Raw genomic sequence first — 18046 nt, forward strand, 5'->3', positions numbered from 1 at the left:
CCCTAATGGCAGACCTGTGGGCTGTCATTCTCTCTTTAAACTTGCAGACGGTCTTGCCAATGTAGGCAAGGCCGCACGGACAAATGATTTGATAAATTACATGAGAAGTCTCACAAGTGAAGTGATCCTTGATGTTATACCGGGAACCATTGTGGACAAAGAAGTCACCAGGGAGCAGATATTTATAGGTGATACAAGAGCATTTAAAGCACCCAGGGCGTTTGTTGGATAAGACATTTTTGGGATCAAGCCCTATCCTCTTTTTAGTTATATCAGCCCGTACCAACAGATCACGCAAATTACTGGGTCTTGAGTAGCATGACATGATCTGTGTCTGGCTGAGACCTAAGTCACTATCAGTCTGTACTAATGGCCATGATTTCCTTGTATCACGGAGTACCAAATCAGATTGAGCATGGTACTGATTGACCCAGGGGAGTTGTTATTAAGAATTTTCGGGTTTTTTTTGATCAGGAGTTGTTCACGTGGTATATCTAGTACTTTAAACTTGGTATTAATAAGCTCCTGTTTCCTATAGCCTCTGGCAATGAAATGATCAATGAGCCCATCCATTTGGTCAGCTGCTCTATTTACATCATCATTAATTGCATAATGCGGAGCATTTGCAAATACGGAAGGCTATATTTGAATTTCTTTGGATGGCAACTCGTGCTGTGTAAGAATGAGTTGCGATCGATCTCTTTTGAGAATACTGTAGTGTGCATGTTCCCATTCTGTAATGAGATTCTAACATCAAGAAAATCAATAGTTTTGCGTTCCATTTTGTATGTCAATTTAACAGGGCTGTCCCCCATGTTATGTTCATCGACCAGATGGGTGAATTCAAACTCAGATCCCCTCCAGATTATCATCAAGTCGTCGATATATCTCGTATAAAAGACGATCTTGCTGGCAATCTGGGCATCTGAAAAAAAATAGACCCTCTTCGACCCCAAACATGTAGGCATTGGCATATGTGGGTGCCACGCATGACCCCATGGCACACCCCCTAATTGGAGGTAGAAACTCCCATCAAAAATAAAGACATTTTTGGTTAAAATCATTTTCAACAACAGTAATAAAACGTCTGTCTGTGCACCATCAAATTTGTCAGAAAATGTCACCAACGATCTAACTGATTCTAAACCCGCATGATGTGGGATTATTGTATACAGGCTGGTTACGTCAGCCGTAATCAACCACACCTCTTCATTACCAATATCAAGCATGCTTAATTTATTAAGTAGAGAGGTAGTGTCCAGTAAGAAATTGGGGTGTTGCTGTACAAGTGGTTGCAGTAGAGTGTCAAGGAAAACTGATGTTGGCTGGAATAAACTGCCTCGTGCCGAGATTATCGGACGGCCAGGAGGGGGGTTAACCCCTTTATGAATTTTCGGCAAGGTATAGATGAGGGGTGCCAAAGGAAACGATGGAATAAGGACATCATGAATGTCCTGGGATATCAGGTGTGTATACAGTATTTAGCCAAAAGAAGAAGTTATTTTAAGTCCTTAGTAAAGGTGTTAGTCGGATCCCCACTCAGTCTGGTATAGACACCGGGTTCATTTAATTGACGTATGATCTCCTTTTTATAGTCCCCGATGTCCTGTAGGACAATGGCACCCCCTTTGTCCGCAGGGCGGATCACCAAGGAATCATTAGATCTTAGATTCTTGAGAACAGATCTTTATCCACCTGTTAGATTAAGTGGACGATGGGGTGCCTCAGCTACACTTCCCCTCACATCATTGTCCACCATTCGCATAAAAGTCTTAATGGTGGCATTATTGGACAATGGGTCAAATTTCGATGGCGGTTTTAAATTGCTGGAGTTTGGGAGGTAGCATTGGTCCATCGCCTGAAAGTTATTAAAAAAGAATTCCTTGAGCTTTAATTTGCGGTATATATGTATCGTGGTGGTAGGGCGGCACTCTGGCAACTTGGAATAAAGGAGACAGAAGCTTGCTTAAATCAACGTTTCGAGAGTTTAAATCTCGTCATCAGGTTACAAGATTATAACTCTCGAAACGTTGATTTAAGCAAGCTTCTGTCTTCTTTATTCCAAGTCGCTGGAGTGTCGCCCTACCACCACGATATACATTGGAACCTACCTAGGTTACCAAGGGAGGGCACCTGGTGCCATTATTATTTCACTGAGCTGTGGAGTGCCGGCCATTTCATGGATATAGATATAGATATACACACACACTACATTTATCAGATACAAAGGTATAGAAAAACTACTAACTGTACAAATAAGACCTATAGAAAAGAGAGCAGTTATAATTGATTGTAACTATGGGGTTTATTCTAGTTCATTCTTTCTGACAAAATCCTTCTTAGATGGACAAAACCATGTGCACTGCAGGGGGGCAGATGTAACATGTGCAGAGAGAATTAGATTTGCGTGAGTTATTTTGTTTCAGTGCAGGGAAAATACTGACTGCATGATTTTACACTTCAATATAGATCTCACTTTGAAGAAAAACCCCACCCAAATCTAACTCTCTCTGCACAAGTTACATCTGCCCCACCCGCAGTGCACATGGTTTTGTCAATCTAAGAAGGATTTTGTCAGAAAGAATGGACTAGAATAACCCCCTATAATAGGAATGCAGTGAAAAACAATAATCCTTCTCATGGGATAAAATAACTGAATAGCAGACTGGATGGGATACATATGTAACCACATGATGGAAATGTGATAGAGAGTAACAATCTAGCAAACAGTTCAAACAGGTATTTATAACAAAGCTAACATAAAGAGCACTGATATGTATATTTCTGTTAGAGGAACTATTCATATATGACCCAGAAGTATTATGATGGACAATATATTAGTATAAGTATTGTTATGGATGACAATTATTTAATATTGCTACAGTCATCCTGTATTCTTTATAACAGACCAGGTGCATTATCGGTAGATGGAGGATTCATTAATTCCATGGAACTATAGGATGTTAGATATATCTTTGCTATGAACTAGGGAAGTCAATCCTGGGGCAGTTTTTTCAATTCCGGGATTCAGGATTGAAAAATGCTCAATCCTGGGATTACCGGGATCCCGGCATTGGCTTCCCTAAAAAAAAAATGCCCTGCATGTTTACTTACATGTGCAGGGCAGGTGCAGCCGGGAGCCAGGTGGGTGCCTGGGCATGGTGATGTTGCTGGTTGCCGGGGAGCCGGGTGGGTTGGTGGGGTCTCCATGAGCAGGGAGCCGGGTGGGTAAGCAAGTTCTCTGGGAGGCGGGTTGGTAGGTGGGGTCTTTAGGAGCTGGGCAGGATGCAAGCTAATGGTGCCGGCGGCCAGCATGTCCAGGACAGTGTGGGTCAAGGCGGCTTAGGCTGTGCGTCCTGCGCAGTATGACCTATGACCTCATCACGCTGCACAGGGCCGCATTAGATTGCGCTTGCGCAGTCTAATCCCGAAATACCAGAATTGGAAATGCCAATTCCAGGATTGAAATCCCAGTGTTTTGGGGGCCAAATCCCGGAATTCTGATGATCTCGATCCCGGGATTGGGCACCCTACTATGAACAGTTACAGCAGCCTGCAATGAGATAGAATTTCACTGAAAGGGTTCTATGCCTGTCATGTTTAGCGTGGAGTTACTTTTTGATACAGGGGTTTGCTTATACTGTATGATGCTCCAGCCCTGGGACTGCCAGGTTGTCTTGTTCCCTACATGTCATAGGGATGACACACTGTTAATACTGAGTAACTGCCCTCCCTGTGTACCCATGGTTTGCACTATAGCAAGTTGTTTGAGAATGTTGTTAGACAATCAACAGTGAAAATGTCAACATCGGAGTTTGTGGGTGAAATACTTTATTCCCTTTTATTATTATTTATTTATTTTGACAATAAAACGGCTGCCATCATTGTTAGCAAACACAGATCTAAAATATACAACTGAAAAATAACACTGATAATATTAGTAATAATGCCACTGTATAAGTCATTGGTATGACCTCATCTAGAATACTATGTCCAATTCTGGAGTCATATACAGTAGATACACTAGCTAAGTTCGTTCAAAGCAAAAGCTTTGAAAGCTAGACTGCTACCCTGTGATTGCCTCTGTGTTTCTTTATGTGTAATTTTCTCTTGCACACATACAGAAACACAGAGGCAGAGATGTAGTTTCACTCGCTGCCAGCAGATGGCAGTGTTTCGGTTACACATGGTAATACCAGCAGATGAGCGGCTTTACCAGCGATTATGCGGGAGCGCGCAGCTTACCGCTTATCGCCGGCCCATACAAACTGGGTGGCTTTGAGCTGAAAGACGCTCAAACTTGCTGTTTTGAGCGGCTTTCAGCTCAAAGTCGCCAAGTGTGTATGGGCCTTTAGGCTTTAAAGAAGATAATGCAATTTAAAGACCAGATTTTTACAAAAACATTATATACTTTCTTCCTGATTCCTGAACACAGAAATAAGAGTGCTACAGCAAGGATTAACTGTTCCTATAGTCTGAAGTATAATGAATACCTCTAAAAATAGATGTGCAATCACAAGTGCAACAATGAGCTAATGTCTTGCTGAGACTGAAATAAATGTTTTACTAGCTAAAGTACTTACAACTTAAGTTACCAGATAAAGAAAATACAAAAAACAAGGTTCATTTATACACAGAAAAGGTAATGTTATTCTTTTATGATGTCAAATGCCTATATTTGCACAGATGCACTATTTTGCACACGTACAAGTTAATGTGGCAAGATGGTAAAGTTTGTTAAGATATCACATTGTTGTTCCTTTTGATATGAATATTTGGCCTTAAAGAGATTAGAGAGTTTAATGCAAAATGTAGCGCAGCTGCAGTAATAGTAAGAGTATACAATATAAACAAGGGGGTGGAGACTTGTGCTGGTAGGATATAAACAAGGGGGTGGAGACTTGTGCTGGTAGGATATAAACAAGGGGGTGGAGACTTGTGCTGGTAGGATATAAACAAGGGGGTGGAGACCTGCGCTGGTACAATATACTAGGCATGGACGGAGAATAGAATAGTGTTCCGAGTGTAGCGAGGCACCGTGGCCAAAGCATGGCGAGTGCAGTGACACTGTGCACGATATGGTGACCATGTCAACCATGTTGATATTGGAACAAAAAACCTTTTGGTTGTCAACTTAGCCATTGTCGACCTTCCATCCATGTCAACCTTAGGCATGTTGACCTATTTCATGTGTTGACCTAAACCATGTCGACCTTCCGTGGTCGACCCATTACATATCAACCTAATATTGGTAAACCCAATGACCCATACTCCCTGCAGGATGGGTCTAGGGATGGACAGTGCATAGCGGTGGTTCTCAAACATCAATGTTTCTGTTCCGATGGTAGTGTATTTACCATTCAATGGCAGCTCGAATGTTTGCCATCATCAAATGGTAAACAATTGATGGTGTTGCGATGGTACTGGCCCCAGATTCATCCCCAGCCAGCCATGCTGCATGCCTCTGATGTCCATCCCTAGATGGGACTCTACCTGAGGCTATGGATGATGGCAGGGTTTCTTTCCTGTTTGCTAGAGGAGTTCAGTTCCTGATGTGAAACAAGGTAAATGTGTTATTCTGCCCTCCAGAGTACATGAGTATTGTCTGGTTTACCTCTATAGTATCGTAGCAAAGCTGTGATATATTCCATAGATGCTAAATACCATACTTTTGTAATCAGGTTGGAAATTGTCGGAGCAAGTTCCAGTTCAAAGCAAATAACATTTTTGCTGCCTTCTAAACATGGCCACATGGTTTATAATGGGACTTTGACCTGTATCAATGGAGTTTACATAGAATCGTAATTAAAGGATCTTTAGGGGTAAAGTACCAATCACATTAGATGACAAAATGACAGAAAATAACATTTTTGATTGAGTTACCATTTCTGCCCCATTTCAATATAAAGATGTGTCTTCTCTCATGGTTGCTGTCAGAACGTTAAACAGCCCTCACAGTCACACCTAGACGTGAGCATGTTTTTAGTAACTCTCATATTTTTGTTAACTTTTAAAATGTGTCTTATTCGCATAGTTTTATAGGGTCATTAACATCAATAATATTAATTTCCAGGTATTTCAAGTACATTTTCAAGACCTCAAAACTCATATTATTGTTTTCAACAATAATGGACAAAATATGTGGCAAGTTGCATGATTGCTAAGCAACAGAGCAGGGTACTTGTGAGTTATCTGGACGCCCGATTTTTTGATTGTATGCCTTAAGTTAAGGCATACAATCAGATGCGATGCGATGCGATATCGCATCGCATCGCATCGCATCGCATGCGACCATCGGATGCGATGACCCGATTTTTCCATAGGAATCAATGTTAAAATGATTCCTATGGAAAAAGGGGTCCTTTTCATACCCCTACTATCCAAGTGGGCATGGAGTTGGATATAAACCTGTGGCGAGCGTAGCGAGCCACCGAGCCCGAAGCGTGGCGAGCGAAGCGAGCCCCGCGAGGGGACAGTATTCCGTGTCCCCTCGCGGGGCTCGCTACGCTCGCCACGCTTCGGGCTCGGTGGCTCGCTACGCTCGCCACAGGTTTATATCCAACTCCATGCCCACTTGGATAGTAGGGGTATGAAAAGGACCCCTTTTTCCCATTGAATTCCATGTTAAAATGGACTCAGTCCATTTTAACATTGATTCCTATGGAAAAATTGGGTCATCGCATCGCATCGCATCGCATCCGATGGTCGCATGCGATGCGATGCGATGTGCCCGATCCGACCCGATTTTGAAATCGGGCGTCCGGATAACTCACAAGTACCCAGAGCAGCAGCGCTAACACATGGCAGTTCTATGAAACATTGCCATACAGCAGTGACCGGAAAGAAAAGTGATGCAAGATGTAATTGTCCTTGTGATGCTGGACTATATTACTATTAGTAGAGCAAAGGGTTAATGTTGCCCTATATTATGAGCTCTTGGCTGCAATGAAGGCACTGCAGTGACTAACATACCAATGTGCCCTGTATTGGGAGCTCTGGGCTGCAATGTAGGCACTGCAGTGACAAAAAAACCAGTGTGCACCAAGGGTTAATGATGCCCTTGTATTGGGAGTCTAGGCTGCACTGCCGGCTTACAGCATCAATGTGACTTAACTGTACAACAATAAAATAAAGGGTTAATGTTATGATTAAAAAAAATAAAAAATTGCATTCAAATTAAAATAACTTGGCTATGGAGGGTTAGGGAGTAGGGTTAGATTACCAGAATTACCAGATTCTGCACATCAGGATGCCGATGTCTGTCTTCTGACCACTGACATCCCAGGTGCCAGGATGCCCATACAATCCCTTAAACCAGTAGCATACAGTGCACATCGTTTTGCATTTCTGTATATGTAATTATTAAGTTTAGTAAATAAAAATCTGCATGTATTGTAAAACTAATTTTTATCAAGAAAAAAATACACTCTCAGAAGAATCAATTTTTCATTCTCTTTTGTAGGGTCAAGAAATCTACACTGCAAAGGCTTCAACTCCTGGCTACAGATCCATATCGCCTGAGCGATGTCATGCGAGAGTCCCTGTCCATGGACCCTCTTTCTCCCATCTTATCAGAGCCACACCTTATTGCCCTTGACCGCAGGCTGGGCCTTATCCTTAGTGCTGTAAAGGAGTGTTTTACGAAAGAGGGGCAACACCGTGTGGTATATGAAGACCTGGCCAGACTACCCAAGGAGAGAAAGTTATAGGACTCAAAATACTCAAACGGCCTTATTCAATTGGCGGTGAAATCACAGTAATTTACTGCGATTGCTGGTTTTATGGCTTTTTTGTTGTGAAGACTGGCTTTTCATGGGTTTGTGTGCTCTCACAAATCATCTATCCGATTGCAAATTCAGGAAAAAGGGTTTACTGCGAAAATTGTTGCCAGCAGTGAAAAATAGGTATTTCTGCCTGTAGAAGTTTATCATAGGTTATAATAAACTTGTTTTGGGTACTAAAATTGGTTCAAATGGCTGTTATACACAGGTTTTTTTATGAAAAAAGTGTTTTTTTTTTTTCAAAATAAGTGCTATAAATAATTTGTGGTATATAAAAAGGGTTATGGTCGCTAGGCACTATGAAGGTCTACATCAGTGATTTTCAACCTTTTTACCTTGCGGCACACTACATATATTTTAAAATTGCCAAGGCACACCATGAGATCCCCACACACACATTGCCCCCCCACAGGGAAAAAACCAAACCTATTGTCCCCCATATAATAAACAATCACACTGGTCCCCACAGGTAACAAAAATAAAATACATTGGCCCTTTACATGAAAAGAAGAGACCAGTAAATAACAGTTGAACTGGTTTGGGCATCTCCAGATCTGGGGGCACACTTGAGAAAAGCTCAAGGCACACTAGTGTGCCACGGCACAGTGGTTGAAAAGCACTGGTCTACATACATTAGGTCCACCACTAAAGGTTGACAGGGCTTTGGTCGACACATGACATAGGTCCACATGGCTAAGGTCATCAGGGATGGAAGGTCGACACAAGCATTAAGGTGCCCATACACTAGTAAGATTTATCTGCAGATCTGGCTAGTTGGAACAAAAACATGGTTTCCAAGCAAATGGTCAACTGTCATTTGCTCTCATCCATTACCATGTTTTTGTTCCAACCAGCCAGATCTGAAGATAAATCTGCATGTGTATGGCCACCTTAAGGTCGACAATGGGAAGATCGACAAATCAAAGGTCAACATGAATTTCAAGTTTTTTTTTTTCAAAACAGGCAGTACAGTATTTATTTATTTATTTATTTATTAGCAGTTTCTTATATAGCGCACACAGATTCCGCAGCGCTTTACAGAGAATATTTGACCATTCACATCAGTCCCTGCCCCAGTGGAGCTTACAATCTATATTCCCTACCACATGTACACGCACACACAGACATTTTAGGGTTAATTTTGTTGGGAGCCAAATTAGCCTAGCAGTATATTTTTGGATTGTGGGAGGAAACCGGAGTACCCGGAGGAAACCCACGCAAGTACGGGGAGAATATACAAACTCCGCACAGTTAGGGCCATGGTGGGTATTGAACCCATGACCTCAGTGCTGTGAGGCAGTAATGCTAACCATTACACCATCCGTACTGCCCATACCCTACCATCCACTAGGGCATGGAGGGAGACTGTAATAGTGTGCCAAGCACAGTGAGGGGACGCAGTACACTGATACAGTGTCCATGTCAACGTACGTCAAAATTCTGGACAAAAAAAACATGAAAAACTCATGTTGATCTTTTGACTGTTGACCTTCCCATTGTTGATCCAACGATTTGTGTCGACGTTAGCCATGTCGACCTATTTCATGTGTCAACATAAGCCCTGTTGACCTGTAGTGGTCAACCTAATGTATGTCAGCCTTCATATTGTCAACCCTTGGACCCATACAAAAATGAGTGTAAAGGTGGGCATACATCAGAACGAGATTGTATGCAATCATACAATCTCGACTGATCGTATGATCAATTGCATGCAGATTGTGTGCACATCGTGTGCGCACAATCGTGCAATGCGCGCTCCCGCAGGTTGGGGGATTGATCAAGTGATCGGACGTGCTGCACGTGTGCACACCAAGTCTGTGACTGTACCTGAGGCAACGGACCCCGTTGACCTCCCCCCACCACCCATATCCCTCACCTCTGCCCCCACAACCCCAAGTGTGGAAGCACAAACTGGACTTTTCCATCTAGTCTTGGTATTGACATTGTTCCTGGTCACACGCCAAATCCTAACACTGCAATCGACTAATAAAGTCTCAGTTCCCCACCGCAATTCAGTACGTGTTTCATTTACAAACAGCTTTACCAACCAACCAATACACACCATCTATGCAATATCATTTACCACAGCTAGGAGCAGAGGGCAGTACCACCAAACCCATTTTACATCTACACCCCCGACAGATGATTGATTTGAGGGTCAGCTCTTGGCTGACCCTCGTCTGCTGCCGTCACTACCAGCCCCTTTCTGAAATGGAGAGAGATGCTGCTATACTGCAGTCAGTTTACAAAATCGTCTGTCGGCTACACACTCACCACACCGTCCATCCTGTGATCCATCATCAGCTACTGGTTATGTTTTTTTGCCAAGACCCCCTGGACTACTTCGCCATAGGACACTTGTAAGTATAATTTCCTTCAATAGGTACCCCTATGGATTTTATCGGATAACGGACCCCCGCACCAGGACCCTGGACCAGGACCGAGGGCTACCTACGGTCTTAAGATAGGTAAGTATCAGTATGTACGGGCTATGTATGTATTAAAGTTTTATTTTTCTTATGTGTCATTGCATTTTACTTTAACTATTGGTTTTGCTGTGGAACTAAAAGTCACAGCAAGCCCATTGATGGGCAGCATGCTTGGACTTGTGGTTCTCCAAGTCCCAGTATGCGTTCCAGGCTTGCTGGGACTCATAGTTCCACAGCAAAACCCAATGGTTTATTCAGTTTTTTTTATACTTAATCAGCCTGGTGACCACAGCCCAGGGTCACCGGGGACAGCACCAGGCTTCAGCCTGGTCAGGTAAGTCCTGGAGGGGGAGTCCTCACCCCCCCAGGGCCCCTGGCCATGCTGACTGGTCGGTAGGGTTGATGCTTTGGCCATGTGATCTTATATAATAAGTGTCCCCTGGTTGTGGCATTACCCTGCTGGCTGGTTTGGCCTTGGGCTGGTTCTTAAAATACAGGGGACCCCTAGTCATTTTGTCCTCCATATTTTGGGAACCAGTCTGGGGCTGGTTTTAAAAAGTCAGCGGAGCCCCTATTTGCCAGGTTTCCTGATTTTTTTAATACCAGCCCTGGCTCTTAAAGCCTGGTGCTGGTTACAGCAGTGGGGGGACCCCACGCAATTTTTTTTTAAATCCCCCCCCCCCCCCCCTAGGCCAGCCCCCTGTTTAAGTGAAGCTCCAATAAAGCAGCAGAAGGATTGTATGACTGATTGTATGACTGATTGTATGATTGATTGTATGATTGATTGTATGATTGATTGTATGATTGATTGTATGATCGATTGTGTGTCCAAGGACTGCCGGGGATTTCAAGGGAAATTGTACACAATCATGAGCGCAATTGATCTTAAGATCAATCTTTCTGATGTATGGCCAGCTTAAGTATATATTTGGGTCACTTTGGGGGTTATTCTAGTCCATTCTTTCTGACAAAATCCTTCTTAAAGCTGGCCATACATCAGAAAGATCGATCGTAAGATCGATTGCGCTCATGATTGTGTACAATTTCCCTTGAAATCCCCGGCAGTCCTTGGTGGTTTTTGGACACACAATCTACACACAATCGATCATACAATCAATCATACAATCCATCTACTGCATGATTGTGTACACAAGATGTGCACACAATCTGCATACAATCCATCTTACAATCAGTCATACAATCCATCTGCTGATTGATTGTATGATTATGTACATAAGATGTGCACACAATCTGCATACAATCCATCTTACAATCAGTTGAGATTGTATGATTGGGTACAATATCTTTCTGATGTATGGCCACCTTAAGATGGACAAAACCATGTGCACTGCGGGTGGGGCAGATGTAACTTGTGCAGAGAGAATTAGATTTGGGTGGGGTTTTTCTTCAAAGTGAGATCTATATTGAAGTGTAAAATCATGCAGTCAGTATTTTCCCTGCACAGAAACAAAATAACTCACCCAAATCTAATTCTCTCTGCACATGTTACATCTGCCCCCCTGCAGTGCACATGGTTTTGTCCATCTAAGAAGGATTTTGTCAGAAAGAATGAACTAGAATAAACCCCTTTATGCCACTTTAAATAATGTTTAAAAAAAAAAAAGATTACTTCCATCTGATAGCCTAAAAAGACTTGACACAATCATAAAGCACCACAATGGGGGAATAAGAATACTAGTGAGTTATCCGGGCTGCCGATTTTGTCCTTAAGTTTAGTTAACTTAAGGACACCCGACCGTCGCGATGCCCGCGATTTAGCCCCAAATCGGGGGCATCGCGTCGGTCGTGGCCGTTATAAGGGACCGCGACGCGATGCCCGCGATTTCCCATAGACAGTAATGTTAAAAGACGCGATGGACCCGATTTCCCATAGACAGTAATGTTAAAAGACGCGATGGACCCGATTTCCCATAGACAGCAATGTTAAAATAAAATGACAATGTGAAATTGGCCAATATGGCCATTTCACATTGGATATGTTTTAAAAAAAAAGGTTTCATGGCCCCCCACCACCGTTAACGCCACCCCGCTATTGAGACCAACCCAAAGCGTGGCGAGCGCAGCGAGCCCGCGAGGGGCGGCGGTACGCGTCCTCTGACCTTTTCATACCCCTACTATCCACTAGGGCGTGGAGTGAGAATAGAATAGTGTGGCGAGCGCAGCGAGCCACCGAGGCCCGAAGCGTGGCGAGTGCAGCGAGCCCCGCGAGGGGCCGCGGATACCTTCACAGGTATCCGCATCCCCTTGCGGGCTTCACAGGTGTCCGCGTCCCCTCGCGGGGCTCGCTGCGCTCGCCACGCTTCGGGCTCGGTGGCTCGCTGCGCTCGCTGCACAGCGGTACGCATCCTACGACCTTTTCATACCCCCACTATCCACGTCGGCGTGGAGTTGATTTTACATAATGTGGCGAGCGCAGCGAGCCCCGCGAGGGGACGCGCATAACTTCACAGGTATACATGTCCCGCTTCGGGCTCGGTGGCTTGAGATCAACTCCACGCCGACTTGGATAGTGGGGGTATGAAAAGGTCGTAGGACGCGTACCACCGCCCCTCGCGGGCTTGCTGTGCTCGCCACGCTTCGGGTTCACGTTTATAGTGGGGGGTGGCGTGGGGTTGCATTTTACATTGTAAGCACCCATTAGGGTGCTTAAAATCACCCATTAGGGTGCTTGTACAATTTTTAATCGAATAGTTGTGTAAAATCGCGTCGCATCGCATCGTATGCCATCGGTTGTATGGCATGCGATGCGATAAAAACATTGCACGACCAACAACGGGGGCGCCGCTATAATACACAAGTACCAAAAAAATCAGCGAAAAAGCGACTAGGGTTTTCCTTATTTTTTAAAACCAGCGCCAGGCCCCAGGGCCGGTCCTGGTTCCCAAAATATGGGGGACAAAATGACTAGGGGTCCCCCGTATTTTAAGAACCAGCACCAGGCCCAACCAGCCAGCGGGGTAATGTCACAGCTGGTGGACACTTACTATATAAGGTCCAACGGCCAAAACATTAACCTCTGACCAGTCAGCCTGTCGAGTCAGGCTGTCCAGAATTTACCTGCCCAGGCTGAAGTCTTTTGGTGTAAAAAATAGAATAAAACTATTGTATATTGCTGTGGAACTATGAGTCCCAGCAAGCCTACCCCGCATGCAGGGACTTGGAGAACCACAAGTCCCAGCATGTGGGGCATTAAAGGGCCCGCTGGAACTTGTAGTTCCACAGCAATACAAATAGTTAAATAAACACACTGTCACACCAGAATAATAAAACTTTATTCCACACAGAGCCCACACATACTGATACTTACATATCTTGAGCCCGTAGGTAGTTGTCATCCGTCCATTGGTGCGGTCCAGAAGATATACTGTACATAGAGATACCTGTGGAAGGAAATTATACTTACTAGGGTCCTCCGGCGTTAATCGGCCCTCTTCGTTCCAAAGTAGGTATCCAGGACTACAAAAAAAAAAACGTGAAAGCTCGAACCACCAAACTGACAGGAAGAGACGCAGGATTTGTGTTTACATCCTGAGGCTCCTCCTCCCGAATGCCACTACTGGCCACCTAGCGGCTAATCAGGAGCCACTAGGCAGCCAATAGCGGCAAAATATGGTAAATTAGGAGTCACCATTCTTTTGAATGGTAATTCCTAATCGTATTCTGTCAATGGCATATACATTCATATTTGTAAATCCAAATACGAATGTGCCATGAATACAAATTTACGTATTTTCGTGATAGTAAATCCCAAAAATACGAATTCGTAAAAAAATAGGTGTATTTCTGTATACGAATACCCCTATTTTTTTTACGATTTTCCCTTAGTAAATTCCCCCAATGTATCTATCCCATGCATTGATACATTGAAAAATGCATTGAAATACCGTTTACGGACAAAAACTGCACTGAAATACAGTTTAAAGACATGCGGTGTGAAAGGGGTTTTAGCTGGAAGACCCGTTTTTTGAAACGTTTTAAAATACCTGGGCAGTTTTGCGGTCTGAAAGCAGCATTAGTGGTGCTGAATTGAAATTTGCAGTAAAATTGGCACAAAACTGTTTCTGCAAACAATTTAATCAATAGGCACTTTTAGCGATTAGCTGTAAATTCATGATTTTTTATTCGGAAAACAGCATTTTGAATTGGCCCTAAATCTAAATACATCCAGAGCATGAGGTTAAGGTGCATATACACGGTGAGATTTAGGCTGTGTATAATTCTGACTATGCGATTTCCCTTGAACTTCCCTGTGCCCAGAACCATTTAATCTTGACTATATTTACTTAATATTTTGACACTGGCAGATTTAGGCTATACTAGAACACTAGAATGTATACAATGTAGTCAAAATTAGCCTGACTGCAAAGTCTGTTTTTTCTAACAATGCCGATCCCGCAGGGGCAAGCATCATCATCGCAAGCTGTATACACACTGCAATTTGTGCTAAATTTTCTTCGCATTTTGCCTATATAGTCAAAATCGGAAGCTCAAATCACACCGTGTATGCACCCATAGGCGTGCGCACGGGGGGTGCCAGGGGTGCACAGGCACCTCCTAATGACCGCCGGCCCGGCACCCCCCACATGAGTGCACACAAAGATAGATCACGGGGGCCGGGTGCGTAACGGGTATTGCTGCTGCGCTCTGACCTTTAGACGTCACGGGCTCACGGCGCACACAGCACACCCGCTCTGTCCCACCTCCCGCCTGCCTAATCTCCCACCTGCTCCGTCCCACCTCCCACCCACCTGGTCTCCCGCCTGGTCTCCTACCTGCACCGTCCCACCTCCAACCCGCCTGGTCTCCTACCTGCACCGTCCCACCTCCAACCCGCCTGGTCTCCTACCTGCACCGTCCCACCTCCCACCCGCCTGGTCTCCCTCCTGCTCGGAGTCAGGTCACTTCTCCTCTCCGTGACCTGCAAGTTCTGCCTGCAAGTGTGCCAGCACAACAGGAGCCAGCTGCAGCCAGTGCTATCCTAGGTGGAGGAAGATTGCTTTTTAAAAATAAACACCCTGGGCAACTAACATGTATCACCTCCCCATCTTGGCAGCAACATGTAAGTCCCATCTGCAAAGATATTACAGTGAGTGGAATGATGTGTAATGGGTATTTCATTGGGTGGTATAATATTTCTTGGACATTATGGTAGGTGGCATTATGCTTGATGGGCATTAAGGTGTGTGTCAGTATATGGAATGGGCATTACGGGGTGCAGCATTATGTGGAATGGGCATTATGGTGTGCGGCATTATGTGGAATGAGCATTATGTGGAATGGGCATTACGGGGTGCGGCATTATGTGGAATGGGCATTATGGTTTGTGGCATTATGTGCAATGGGCATTACTGTGTACGGCATTATGTGCAATGGGCATTATGATGTGTGGTACTATTTGGAATAAGCATCATGGTGTGCGGCATTATGTGAGATGGGCTTTAATGTGTGATGGGCATTACAGTGTATAGAATTATATGTAATGGAGATTACATTGTACATTTTTGCAGCATGCTTTTGGCATGCACTGTCCAGATTTCTAGTGTATTTGAGGGGTATAATTCATTCTGAAGTGCATATACATAAATAAGTTGCCTTCTATTTTGTTTGCATTGATGCCCATTAGATGTTTATAGACATGCCCAGAAGGCGGTGATGGACACGCCCAGAAGGCGGTGATGGACACGCCCAGAAGGCGGTGATGGACACACCAATCCAATGGTGCACCCCCTAAGACAATGGGCTGCGCACGCCAATGTATGCACCTTTACACCAATATCCATCCCAGAATATTTTATTTACAGACTGTAATGCACAGATTGGAAAAACTTCAGTTTAGGAATGATAGCTCTCTACCAATAACTAGTAGTGTGTATTATCAGCTCATGTACTAATAACATACTTTAAAATATGTAAAACTAATTCAATAAAATGTAATATTTTCTAAGAATGCAATAATTATTACTAAAGATGCTGCCAGTGGTTTCTTGGAAAGAAAGAGGGGTGTTTCCAATTGCACAAGACATGATATGTCATTACAGAGGACATCCTATTTGTTGTACATGCCTATAAGGCCATTGTAATGCAGAGGTGTGATACCACTAGGCAAAAATTATTCAGAGAAAGTATAGAAAAAGAAAAGCTGTCCTGTGCATGGTGCACCTATTACAATAAAATAAAACTGTGAAGTACTGTATATAAAAGAAAACAATAGTGACTTAGAAATAGAAATGAAAAAATAAATAAGTTGCATTAAAAATATGTGGCAAATAGGCATTGTTAATCCGGCTCTGATGACAAAGCACATGACCTTTTTTCTGCCATCTTCATCGAAAATAAGTCAATTTACACTGAGTTTTATCTGCGAACGGGAAAAAAATAATTTGATGGTCGGTGACCATCGAATGATTTTTCACTTGTGTGGCAGCATGCGAGGGGATGTGTCCGCGAGGGGACGCGCATAACTTCACAGGTATACGCGTCCCGCTTCGGGCTTGGTGGCTTGAGATCAACTCCACGCGACTTGGATAGTGGGGGTATGAAAAGGTCGTAGGACGCGTACCACCGCCCCTCGCGGGCTCGCTGTGCTCGCCACGCTTCGGGTTCACGTTTATAGTGGGGGGTGGTGTGGGGGTGCATTTTACATTGTAAGCACCCATTAGGGTTCTTAAAATCACCCATTAGGGTGCTTGTACAATTTTTAATCGAATAGTTGTGTAAAATCGCGTCGCATCGCATCGTATGCCATCGGTTGCATGGCATGCGATGCGATAAAAACATTGCATGACCAACATCGGGGGCGCCGCTATAATACACAAGTACCAAAAAAATCTGCGAAAAAAGCAACTAGGGTTTTCCTTATTTTTTAAAACCAGCGCCAGGCCCCAGGGCCGGTCCTGGTTCCCAAAATATGGGGGACAAAATGACTAGGGGTCCCCCGTATTTTACAGTAAGAACCAGCACCAGGCCCAACCAGCCAGCAGGGTAATGTCACAGCTAGTGGACACTTACTATATAAGGTCCAACGGCCAAAACATTAACCTCTGACCAGTCAGCCTGTCGAGTCAGGCTGTCCAGAATTTACCTGCCCAGGCTGAAGTCTTTTGGTGTAAAAAATAGAATAAACTATTGTATATTGCTGTGGAACTATGAGTCCCAGCAAGCCTACCCCACATGCAGGGACTTGGAGAACCACAAGTCCCAGCATGTGGGGCATTAAAAGGCCCGCTGGAACTTGTAGTTCCACAGCAATACAAATAGTTAAATAAACACACTGTCACACCAGAATAATAAAACTTTATTCCACACAGAGCCCACACATACTGATACTTACATATCTTGAGCCCGTAGGTAGTTGTCATCCGTCCATTGGTGCGGTCCAGAAGATATACATAGAGATACCTGTGGAAGGAAATTATACTTACTAGGGTCCTCCGGCGTTAATCGGCCCTCTTCGTTCCAAAGTAGGTATCCAGGACTACAAAAAAAAAAACGTGAAAGCTCGAACCACCAAACTGACAGGAAGAGACGCAGGATTTGTGTTTACATCCTGAGGATCCTCCTCCCGAATGCCACTACTGGCCACCTAGCGGCTAATCAGGAGCCACTAGGCAGCCAATAGCGGCAAAATATGGTAAATTAGGAGTCACCATTCTTTTGAATGGTAATTCCTAATCGTATTCTGTCAATGGCATATACATTCATATTTGTAAATCCAAATACGAATGTGCCATGAATAAAAATTTACGTATTTTCGTGATAGTAAATCCCAAAAATACGAATTCGTAAAAAAATAGGTGTATTTCTGTATACGAATAC

The 18046-nt window shown here is 43.9% G+C and overlaps 1 protein-coding gene across 1 annotated transcript in view; it reads left to right on the top strand.

Annotated features, from left to right (window-relative positions):
• LOC146026129 (extracellular serine/threonine protein kinase FAM20C-like) overlaps positions 1-7973 on the top strand; it is an 87882-nt gene extending 79909 nt beyond the window's left edge. The window contains exon 10 of the mRNA XM_083156524.1: positions 7463-7973. Within this exon, the coding sequence (XP_083012650.1) occupies positions 7463-7709 (247 nt within the window). The 3' untranslated portion in view covers positions 7710-7973. The remainder of the gene's footprint in view (positions 1-7462) is intronic.
• The last annotated feature ends 10073 nt before the right edge of the window (positions 7974-18046 follow it).

Source organism: Crinia signifera, chromosome 8 (assembly GCF_055691185.1).
Source record: "Crinia signifera chromosome 8, ASM5569118v1, whole genome shotgun sequence".
Classification (NCBI taxonomy): Eukaryota; Metazoa; Chordata; class Amphibia; order Anura; family Myobatrachidae; genus Crinia; species Crinia signifera.